The sequence below is a fragment of the Mya arenaria genome, chromosome 7 (assembly GCF_026914265.1).
Source record: "Mya arenaria isolate MELC-2E11 chromosome 7, ASM2691426v1".
NCBI lineage: Eukaryota > Metazoa > Mollusca > Bivalvia > Myida > Myidae > Mya > Mya arenaria.
In genome coordinates this window covers 14,081,633-14,094,175 of record NC_069128.1, presented here as the reverse complement: position 1 = coordinate 14,094,175, position 12,543 = coordinate 14,081,633, and the positions used below count along the sequence as shown (strand labels likewise).

The window sequence follows — 12,543 nt, the reverse complement described above, 5'->3', positions numbered from 1 at the left end:
GCGAATTGATTATTAACAGGCGACCTAACCAATGTCAATATCCAATTAAGGTTCATGGTTTATGTATATAGTTATTCTTTGTTCGTCACCACAAGGGACCTAAACATTATCAATAGCCATTTCAGGATCATTTTTTATTTATATGTGTTTTTATACTGTAATTGTTTCGTGTGTCAGTGAGTTTTCCCGATGGTATGTTCAGAAACGAAAATATAAATTTCAAATTTCAAAATAGAACAGATAATGACAATAGTTTGGATATAATTGTACACTGTTCAAAGGAAAGCCGACATCGAAACAGAAAAGGCTTTTACTAAAATCAACTTTGTTAAAACCGAATGAATAGTCTTTAGTTAATCAATTTATAATCATACTAAGATCTCCTATAAAAAAGTAAAACTCATAATGAAAACTAAAACTCGTATAGCAAATGTCTGCACTCCTATATATAATTTGTTAACAGAAGCACGTTTAAGATTTTTTCCAGTTCTTGCCCTTTTATTTATTCGTGTAAACATTTAGCAAACTATTTTACGTCTGGACGTTGTATCTGAATCACAGTTTCATTTCTTAATTTCTGTACTTGAACCATTAGAATAGCATACAATGTACAACTAGATTTGCCCGTTACAGTTCATTGTCTACAAATGTAGGTATATCCGCAAATAGATTATAACAATTTGCTCTTGATTGAATAAGCATATCAGTATATGGCGCAAATCTTATTATATGCGGATATTCTAGCGAAGGCTTTGCAAACAAAAATACGGATTGTTCGCCTAATATAGCATTTGAAGTGGAGTTGCATTTGGTACATATTTGTGTTTTTTTTCGCCAAATCACTTTATTAAGAATAGTGTCAATGTTATAACACAAAAAGCAATACCAACGTTTATGGTTATGCTAGAAATCGCCGGAATAAACAATTTGATGGTGAACGCATAGTTACAGATGTTTTTCTTCCGAAGTTCACAATACATTCAACGACTTTAATCAGTTGTCCCGCTTTCATTGAGTAAGATTATCAATACCCTTTTGGAATGGCTACAGTGGATTTTTTTCATCAATCACTGTGATATGCATACAATACTAAAATGTATGCAGATAATCTTCTAGAACAAAATTATAATTATTGCCAAAAATATGATATATATTTTTAATATCGAGAATAGGAATTATGTTAACTTCGCACAAACGCCTAATAGAAAAGACAGCAGGACTAAACGTGAACTCAAAATAAAGTATGGCAAAGTCTGTCAATAACATTTGTGGGGTGGTGGAGGCAAAACATTGAAATGAACACATTTTAAGCATGAATATCGTATCGTTTCTGAAGGTGTTGTTTTTTGGACGTATATATACACACATGTGTGTATAAATTTGAACGAGGCATGCAATCAATGTGAAACCGAGTTGCAGTATTCCGTCTGTGAGGTGATACAGTGCACGTCCCGTCCGTGTAATACGTCGTTTAATCCAGTTCATTCATTCGTGTTTTGAATATTTTTGCATCCGTTTTTTTTTCATTATCTCTGACATTTACAATATTCCTTTTATATTGTGCTTTGTTTCTTTTTATAGCATTCTAACTCTTGTTTGGCAGTTGAATATTTACATTTCCTTAAAATCATTCTTGAAAAGGCCATAAACCTTAATAGTCTTTTTAGTAAGTTAAAGTTCATAGACCTTCCCTTTGTTCTTTTCTTCGCATTAAAATTGATATATTCGATTTCTCTGATAGAGCGCTTAACTGTAACTCAAAGCATTCTAGGACCATGTTGTGCCTTATCGTATCCAATGTCCTCGTCCTCGCCCAATGCATCTCCAATAATTATTTTCCGGTTACAGTTTGTAAGAGTTAACACTAGCACTATAGACGGACTATATGTTCTTAAATAGTACGAGGTGCAGCTGCTTGGCCAAACTCTTCTGCAGAACGTCGCATTGTAAAATGCTGCATCTAGCGGTATCCGGGAAAAGGACCATAATGCATATTTTTGTATGAATGTCTTTCTGGTTTATTAGAGTGCATGTGAAGACCATAAGCATTTCACTGATAATAATTGACGTTGTAGTTATTATTGTGCTTGCCGTTGAATCGTTTAAACAAGGCTCAACATAATTCAACAAACAATGATTCACAAAACGGTTTAAAGGGTGGAAGGACGCACATACTAAGGGAAATAAGACAGTGGTTGATTCCAGACATACAATATTTTGCCAGGCGAGTAGAGACCGTCACCCGCATGTAATATATGACTTGGTTTTGTTTGAAGATTGACCTTCTCCGACATTCGGGATTCCGACAATATTTCTGAGATATGGTTTTTAGACAACATTTGCAGTTCTTATTGTATAAATTACTTTGTTGTAAGGGGTCGCCTATAGTATAGGCAGCCATGTATAGGTTCATTGCTGGGGTGTTTGTGCTGTACGAATTGTTTAATGAAAATCAGACGCTTATTATAAGAATCTGTGATCATCATGATAGGCTTATTAAACACCGATATAATAAGTAAATAATTCATTCTTTAAATGTTTTTAATGTATTTATGTATGCATACAACAATCATTGAACCATAATAATTTACAACAAAATTTCAAAATCAAATATATTTATATTACTAGACCTTTTCTTTTTTAATATGCAACGTTGATTCAGACACGCTAACTGATTGTGACTCTTCCTTTATTTTGCATGCACTTTTAGGATGATACGTGGAGTATAATTGGTTATAAATGTTAATACATAATCATAAATAAATCAAACGGTTCTTGACTGAAACGGCCTCATTATCAAATATCATATCGCACAAGTATTATATCTTGACGGCAACGTCACAATTTTAGCACACATGTTTTAATTCAATACACTTTGTTAGGCCAACAAAAAGTGGCTTCAATATCATATTTGATTCATATGATGCAGGAACAAAATTGTGTGATGTCACAGTGACAACAGCAGCACTTAATAAGTCAATAATTCATTATTTGCCAAGCAATTGATGTTCAATTAGGATTTTATAATATCTTTTTCTAGCACTATTACTTTCACCTAAGCTCTACTAAAGCGGTCTGATTCTCTGTATGGATGTATTTATCAGATCCATCAGCACACTTATTGTCATTAACATGTTATATTAGCCGTCTCCTCTCGACAAAAGCCCTCACAATGATATATCTTCAATGAGGAGAAACTTATCTGTACTCAACTAAATACTTTAATTTGCTTCGGTGGATGATAAAAAAGGGCTTTCACGCTTATTGTCTTCAATCAAACTGCCTGACTTTTACTTCCAGAGGTGGAATAATACAAACAAAATTAAAAGTTACGTCCTCAGAGCAAAATTGATTTCCAGCGATTTCCATTCGATACTTGGCCAACTTCAGAGCAAAACAGTATTGAATATAAGGGACGATGTGCAATAATGTTTCTACAAATTATTAAACAGGACTATTTCACTTGCTAACATTGACTAGCGGTTAATAAAGCTTATTCCACTTACATCTTTTAAACTTTGAATACAAAGAAAGGAAATTCACTGGCGTGTACAAAAATCCATCATGCACTGCCGGATTTCGAGGCAATTTGAACACAATGAAATCCAAAATTATTTATATCATATTGATACACATTTAATGATTACAAAGGCATTCGGGGAAATAGGTTGGTAATTCGTCCAAATGATTGCATTCTTTAAAGTTTCAGGAAGATCAATGCATCCTGGAGTCATAATCAGTCATATAACGATTGTATGTGGATTTCAGTTAACAACCCCCTTACAACTTCAGTTTGAGTAAACACATCGCCAGGACACTACTCTAAACGTGAACAAGTATTTGAATGTCATGTTAAATGCCGTTATCTTGAATACATTATACAAGTTTTAAAGTATATCAGTCATTCTGACGTTCCAACTTCAAAGAAGAAATAATGATCATCTCCAGGCGACTAAACCAGATTTTCAAGAGGGGCATATAAGCGATCGTTTTGTGTCAGGCATAATTCTAACATAACATATAAGTTCTTCAATAATAATTTTATACTTATCTATAAAATAAACGAACGTTTAGTCGTTGAATTACTTTAGCCACACGAACATATGAAATGTGTTACTTATATTTAGAAAAAAAATATTCTAATTTCTGTGAAAATCACCGCTCTGTTAAAGCAACTGACATTTAAGAAATTAGCAACATATTGAAAAGGAAACACACTTTCTAGTCCATATGTCAATCATTGTAAAATTATTCCAGAAGGAAGACATCATACAGCAAATACGACCACCGCCTGTACAAACAATATCAGGCAATGTTCATTCTTCGTGAACAAATATGGCTATTGATCTCGCTCTTGTTTAGCTGAAGAAAAATGGACATCCTCTTATAACAACATGTGTTATGTTTCTGTAAGTACATGTGTTCATAGAACAAAGCTCAATAAATGAATGGACTACTTAACATAGAAAGTAGCATTTAACAAATCAATAACAACAAATTTTTAATCTTCAAATGCAATGATCAGTGAATTAATCACGCACTACTTATGTAACATAAATGTTTTTGCCATGGAAAAATCTCTGAAAATCGCCTAAATAAATGTTGTTCTTAATTTTATGACAAAAAAATACATTTGCTAAGTTCGGCATTTGAATGAGCGTTAAATGTTGTAGCGTTATTCACCGTATGGAGGATGTTAATGTGTTTACGTCAAAAGCGACGAGTGCGAAATCGTTTCATTATTATTAAGGCTGATTTTTTGCTTGAATTAGGATTTATATACCCTGTTATGTAAACACAAGATAAAGCATTAATCATATACCTTTAAAAGATGTTTCTTTCCGTAATCAAACAAAAAAAATCGCAATAATTTTTATTGGATATTCATGCTGAACTTGTGTGTTCTTTATTAAAATATTACATAATCTTTTTTATATTCATAATGATATTGTCTCTTGTAATGTGTTACCGTGGAAGCTATAGAGCATGTGTTGTAACACAATTGTTCTGTATATTGTAATTCTTGTAGAGATATTTATATATACCGATTACATGTTCACATGAGCGTAAAATACATGTTTGTCCCTAGCGTTACTCTTGAAAATAAAAAAATACGTATAAAGTTTGATTCAATATGTATACATATATAGATAATAAATACAGCTCATGGTGGTTGTTCCTTTTTCCATTTAGGATTAATTAAAGATCCTTACTAATAAAAAAGTAAACATCTCTGAATATCAAAATAACAAATGTAGATCTAGACAATACTTTTTTCTAGCATTCATGTGCTTGTTCATATATGTCATCTGAAGTTAAGCTTATTGATCGCTTTAACACAAAACGCTCTAAATAAAAATCACTTAATGTGTACAAACTACGACATCACAGCAACATCAACATCAACAAATGTGAATCTTAACAACTGCAACTCCCTTTGTGCATCGGATTGTAAGCTTGATGTGCCAAGCTAAATGTAATAATTTTCCCAATAGCATGTAGCAACTGGTCATGAAAATAACACGTATAATTTTAAGCAATTAGTATTCATATGATAAAACAAATGTTGATTTGATGGAATATAATCAGTATTGTGCTTGTTGAATGTATGTAGCATGGTGTCAACTTATTATAAATCAATATTTTTATTATTCTTGTCAAGTATCAGTCATTGAATGACCTGGACAACGACAATGACATATTTTCCGGATTTAACTGCCGCATGCGCAAATGATCTCTCTCTGTTTCAGACATGTATGTGTTTGCAGTTGACATCCAGGTTTTCATGGACGTTGGTTTTCTTCTATTGCACAGTTTGTTGGAGAATGCGAGATAAATCCAAGGATTTGTACAAGAGTTGAGACTGGCCAGAAGCGTTGCGATAGCCATTATATGACCTGTAAAAAGAAGAATGCAAAGTAAATACAAGTACAAGAGCTCTGACTGGCCAGAAGCTTTGCGATTACAAATGTAAGAGATATACATAGAGATTGCGAAGTAAATCCAAGGATTGGTACAGGAGTTGAGGGTAGCAAGAAGCGTTGCGATAGCCATGATACGTTCTTTAAATACAATACTGCAGGCTTGGTAAAAGGAATAATAAAACGAGTAAATACTAGTCAGTAGCGTTGCGATATCCATGACATGATATGCTAATTAGATTATGCAAGAGGCACACAAGACTTGGTGTTTAAATACAGTTTTGTAAGAAGAAAATATACTGGCACGATGAATTGGTGAAAAAAGAATTGGTGTCAATGCGGCAAGAAGCTATGACCTGTAAATAATGAGTGTTCGATAAAAAAAACTATAAGTACATAGCTTATACCTTGTCAATAGCTTTGGCATAGCTATGATATGTCATTAATGACATAAAATTCAAAAACTATGTAAGGGACAAATTACATGGAAGGCAGTGCCAGATAACCCAAATTTTAGTGTAATTATTAAAACTTGGCGGGAGCATTAAATTTGCAATGATATTACCTAAAAGTAATAGTTGTTCCAAAAACTAAACACTAGCTATTACAATATCATCAAATCGTCGGTATTCTTCGGGTGCTGTTCATCCATTTATATAATCAGTTCTGCTTAAACGATAATAATATATGTAAACTTGTTAGAAAGAAACATTTATTGTTAAAATGTTTTCTAGAAAGTCAATTGTTAGAAAACCTAACGTACATCTTGTGTTTATGCTTAAATTACACCAGTGGGCTCGGTATAATCGTTACTGATATTTTCAGTCTTGTGCAGGTGTTTAATGTCATAGTTGTTTTGATATGTTATAATTTCTTTTTCATTACCGACCGCAGCCAATTTACTTAAATTTGCCTTCTGATTTTTTTTTAAAAGTTCTCATATATTTTCTTCAGATTTTATAAACGAACACATTTTAAAACAATTTTAACATAAAAAAATAAGATACGAAACACTCTAACAATTTTTAATAAATAAAAACAGAAACACCGATGAATATCCGCAAAATGACACAAACATTGTATTATCGTCGCTCTTTAACTAATGAGACAAAGAAATGTAAACATAAAAGGTCGTACAGGCCCGGTGATACCGACCGGGAAACAGACTTAGCCGGACTGTTTTTCAAATTTTTTTGAAGTGTGGAATACCTTAGCGATATTGACAAATTTCCCTGCTATGTGGGTTGTATTTAGAAAAGAACATGTGCAGTATGTATAAAGTCCCTAGCACAGCGCCACTCTAACATACACGGGTATAGCTGAACATTGTAAGAAATCAACATTGGTATAACACTGACACAGCCTAATTGTATAAATAGAAAAACTGGACTGCTATGCAGTATGCAAGTAAACGGTGGTATAGAATAATTTCTTTTAAGTATAAGCATATTTGTCGGTGATAATTTTCTGAGCCATTTAGCAAAATGGACAAAAACATTAAGTACCGTTACACAGACATCCATGTACAAAACATCAATCATTTATTGGCAATACCATACTCACTTGTGAAGTAAGGTGCGTTCATATCAAACGCTGACCACATCTGTGTAATGAAGAATGGCGCCCAACATACGATAAAGCAGATCACAACAGTAAGTGTAAGTTTTACAGTCTTGATTTTGGACTTGATCATTTTCTTTGAGTGAGCTCTCGGGTTTGTTACAGTCTCCACGGTGTGATACCGCGAAGACCCGTTTCTGGACTGTGTTTTGCGATGGACTGCGTTGTGTGTCTCTTTTGCGTTCACGCTTACCCAAACTACATGGCAAATCTTTGTATAGCATATGGTCAGTATCACAAAAGGAACGGCATATACTGATATGAATATCCATGTAACGTAAGCTTGCAATGTCCAAAATTGCTTTTGCAAATCAAAATTGTCCATGCAGTCGTAAACTCCATCAAATCTTTGTTTGTACGAAAAGATAAATAACTGTGGTAATGAAAATATGGCAGAAAGGATCCATGCTATTGCAGCCATAACATGTACTCTCTTTCTTGTCCATATCTGCGAATTTAGCGGATGACATATAGCCAGATAACGGTCTAATGCGGTCATGATTAATACGTAGGTGGAGCTATACATTGTTCCAACTTGCATGTACTTTACAAGCTTACAAAGAAAATTGTTTCCATCAAATTTAAATGTAATATCCATCACAAGTTGTGGCAATACCTGAAAAAGGGCTACAGAAATATCAGCAACCGCTAGGTGAATAATGAACATTTGCATTCGACTTAATTTCCTCTTCTTGTACATAAGAACAACGATAACGATCAAGTTACCCAGTAAGGCCATGCATAAAATTGCACCTAACACAGCAATTTCTGCTTGGGCTAGCCCTTCATTCCTTCCGGTATCTGTAATATTGGTGTTGATAGTTCCATTTTCAATGCCCATTTGCTTGTCAACGATTTCGCTCGTATCGTTGTTTAGCCAATAAAGACCCTCGTCGCTCGAGCCGACAATGATTGAACGTGTTGTATTCATAGTTGCCAACCACAGAGAAAATTCCTGAAATACATTACAACATTTTACACTTTTGTTCATGTGCATAACACATTCTGAGGAAACTTAATTACATATAATTTGAAGATATTCAACCGTATAATTTAAAAATAAACAGCTATTATTTTCATGGATATAGTCTTTGTAGAGAATATTTTATTGGATTGAACATCATCGGTCAATAATGCTTATAACGTTGTTAAAATAATTATGTTCAAAGAAAAAAAAATGATTGCAGAATGCTTCTGGATTCTGGTAAAACACAAAGAGCATTTTTTTATTGAATATCAGCTTCATCGATATTTCCTTTTCACGAGTCATTGACACATATCCAATGACCTCAACGGACCATGCCAACAATAACAATGTAGCCCATTCACACAATCTTTAACAAAAAAGAAGAATATCAAACAAGTTGATATATTCCGTGTTTGAGATGTAGAGAACTCATCCTCATATAAAGCACAATGCCTCTTGTTAATTCATGTTTGTGTTCAGACTTTTTCAACTCTTCCATTACCATGATTGACAACGTGAATGGATTACTCATTATCCTCAACCATATATACACCCATTTGTGGAAAGCCAAACATCTGACAAATTATGAAACAATTTAAATACTTAAGTTTCGAACGAAACTGTAAACAATACTCGTTTTTAGGATCAACATTTACACTGTTTATTGTCAGGAATAAAACGCACAACATTATTTACAAGAAAATAACAACAATTAATAATCTCGATTGTTCGTGTCTTAAAGTGCACTTTGAACTTACGTGAATTGAACAAAAATCTTATTAAAAAATTCACAAGGTATATCAAGAAGGTGTTTCCTGCCCATTATAACAAATTTTGAAAAACAATTTTGTCTAACACACATTTCCTTGATTAATGTACATTTTGTGAAACAAGGGTTCCACGCTGGTCTTCTTACAGACTGGTAAATGGGTTTAAAACATAAACCAAACATGATATATGACGATAAACACAATCATAAAATAAAACGATTGACTTGGTATTCAGTGTTCTAGAACCATTGATACACATATCACAAGGATTGAGATAAATGAAACTAATGAGAACGTTACAAAAGAAACATGTCATCGGCAATTGACACTCATTATTCAATAGAACGTGTTTATGCATTTAAGGCATTCGATGAATTTAAAAACAACAACTTAAGTTTGACTGTTTATTGGTGTTTTTTGGAACAAAACAATGTACAAATTAGTGTTATAAGTAAAGTGCTAGTCATATTTTAAATATGACGTTTGTGAATTTATATTAAGATACAAACTATTGCCATAACCATTGTTCTAGCCATATCAAATATCAAGAATGTGAACATATTTAAGACAAAATGTGTTTCCAAAATCTTTTGTTATAACCAAAGTTATATTCATATGAAATCAGTCTGTGAATGAACCTAATTTTATATTCATACATAGTGTTAACAGAAACTTGGAAAATTAAATAACTTATTAACAAAAACCTGATCAATGTTGATTTTTGTTTTCCTCCTCCTGCGCACATCATTTTTTTTCAAAGTTCGAAAAACAAAACAAAACAATCGTCTGGTCTTAGCCTTTCCATCTAAAATATTGAGTGCCTAGCTTTTTTAACATTCCTTGACCTTATTTTTCTAATATTTTTATTTCACATTTTACTTAGAAAACTTGATTGCTATGAAAGAGTGATTTACCGTTACTCCTTAAAATAATTAAATGCCATTATATGTCTTGTACAACCATTGTTTATTTCGCAAATACTGTTTAAGCTAGATTTTCAACAGACATCGCCACAAAGATTATTAATTTTCGGAAAGTTCGACTCGCAATTGCTTGCCAAACCTCGCGGTGTAAAAACTGCAACTAGCAGTATCCAGATACAGACAATCACGTTTACTTTGTATGAATGTCTTCCTGGTTTATTTGTAACATAGTATCTTGTAACCAACGTTTGACTATGAATGCTTGTTTTAATTGTGCATGTTCTTATATTAATAATGTATCATATTGTATCTATCACATGTTTGTCCAACCGGATGAGGGCGGCGACGGTTAAACATAATAGTGGAGTTTAAAAGCTATTTTGACAAATATACCTGCTTCTAATGTTGTATGTTTTTTCTCCGAGTTTTCCTGGTTTCACATGCATACAGGATAGAGACAATTCACAAAAATGTACATTTGAATAAAACCACATGCAATTACATTCTTAGGAATCATATCTTCTCGTGAGTAATTTAGTAAAACATTCATTTTGCATTCTGATTCTGATATTTATTTTAAATAATAGTTAACGTAAATTGTGAAAACATGTTCTGAATGCCGAGAATGTCGTACAAAGGTTAAATATTTTCGATTATTTTCTTATGAAAAATATAAGACATGGATCTCAACATTTCAAAAAATAATGGATATATGATATGAAACACGTTTCTGCTAGAGACGGTTGATTATAGTCAGTGCTCAATTTGATTTTCAATCATAACAATAGTATGTGTCATGTATTTTTAATAAAAATCATCGATAAGTATTTATGAAAATCATGGTATTTACTGTCTGTTTCAGAGTATGATCGCAATATAATTTATCAAGTAAACACCAATAGCTATATTTCAGGAGTTGATATTTAAATTTAAGCACGCTTCTTATTGCACGGAATTGTACAAACAGTTACAGCACTAGCCAACGGTATATTACACGCGTGCTTATAACTTCATTACCTAGGGTGGAGGGTGAAGTAACTTCAACATATCAAGCAGAACTCCAAATTTACGGTAAATTGGATTTGCTATTGTAAATAGACCTAACAATGTTTTTCTTCTATAGGTTGTTTCGCAAAAATAAATGCACACAGTGAACACATAATGGCATATAATTAGCGTTGTTTCACTGCAATCTAGTTTACGAAATCACGTTTCTCAAGTTCTATTTAAAGTACTTATACCGGTAGAAAAACTAGCATTAATCTTCCTCACAAAAATGTATATTTTTCTATTGGTTGATTCGCACACAAGAATTCACATAATCCAAACACAAAGGCACATTATAAACGTTGATTCATTGCAATCTACATGAAATCAAGTTTAACCAGTATCTAAATTACTTTTACTGTATTTATAAAGTAATACATATCTCTGTAAAGGTATGTTGCTGTAGTTGTTTCGTATCCAATAGTGTGTATTTATGTATATTGCAATGGCCTGGTGTTTCTTTTTCGAATCAACGATTTGATATTAATTTATCATTGTGGTTGTGATTTTTCTACCATAAGCTGCAACGCTACTATTTTTACCGTCGCTTTTTGAAATTTATATTAATATTTTTTAACTTATTTCATGTTAATTCTCAATGATTATTTTGAATGTGTTTATGTATACTTTCAGATATTACCCCTGAATAAATGTTTACAATTTACAATGAAAATCAAAGGTAATTACTTTATTACTTACCTTAGATATGCTAGTGAAATCCGAATGTAAATTATTGATAAACACCTTCTTTAAATTGCACGTTTTTAAAGGCTTTACTTGAAGTATATTCATTAATAATACTCACATAACACTATCTAAATCCTGACACACTGATATATTACAATTATTATATCCAGCCCACAAGTAAAAATATCAGCACATATAATATTTTCTTAAATAACATTGTTTATCCCCCAGAACAGTAGTAACAATATCCTTAAAGGTTTCAATAATGCAGAACAGACACCTTCTGATGCAGGAAAGTCAACGAATGGCACTTTATACGTCATTAATTCATTTTTGCCGAGCAATTGACGTTCAATTAAAATTACGTTATTTTTCACTTAAACTTTTAATTCTCTGTATCGATGCTTTTATAACATCTATTAGAATACTTATTTTCATAAACACATCATATAAACCGTCTCATACCCATTACAATAATACATCTTCCATAAGAAGAAAATTGCTTGGTTATATTAATTCAGTAAATAACCAATAACTGTTTCGACTATTTGCCTTCATCCAACTGCCCAACCAGCGCCACTGGAGATGGAATGATGCGAACCAATACT

General features: G+C 32.5%; 1 protein-coding gene across 2 annotated transcripts; it reads right to left on the bottom strand.

The window, feature by feature from the left end:
- Positions 1 to 4,859: 4,859 nt before the first annotated feature.
- LOC128240235 (cephalotocin receptor 1-like) lies at positions 4,860 to 12,284 on the bottom strand. Of its 2 annotated transcripts, none has more exons than XM_052956768.1 (3): positions 11,948 to 12,284; positions 7,485 to 8,496; positions 4,860 to 5,897 (listed from the first exon to the last, which is right to left on the bottom strand). In XM_052956768.1, exons 1-3 carry the CDS (start codon positions 12,038 to 12,040, stop codon positions 5,665 to 5,667), a joined length of 1,338 nt encoding a protein of 445 aa, XP_052812728.1. In that variant the 5' UTR covers positions 12,041 to 12,284; the 3' UTR covers positions 4,860 to 5,664. The 2 variants fall into 2 exon arrangements, with proteins under 2 accessions (XP_052812728.1, XP_052812729.1); XM_052956769.1 differs by having other exon boundaries at positions 12,054 to 12,075.
- Between the last annotated feature and the right edge of the window lie 259 nt (positions 12,285 to 12,543).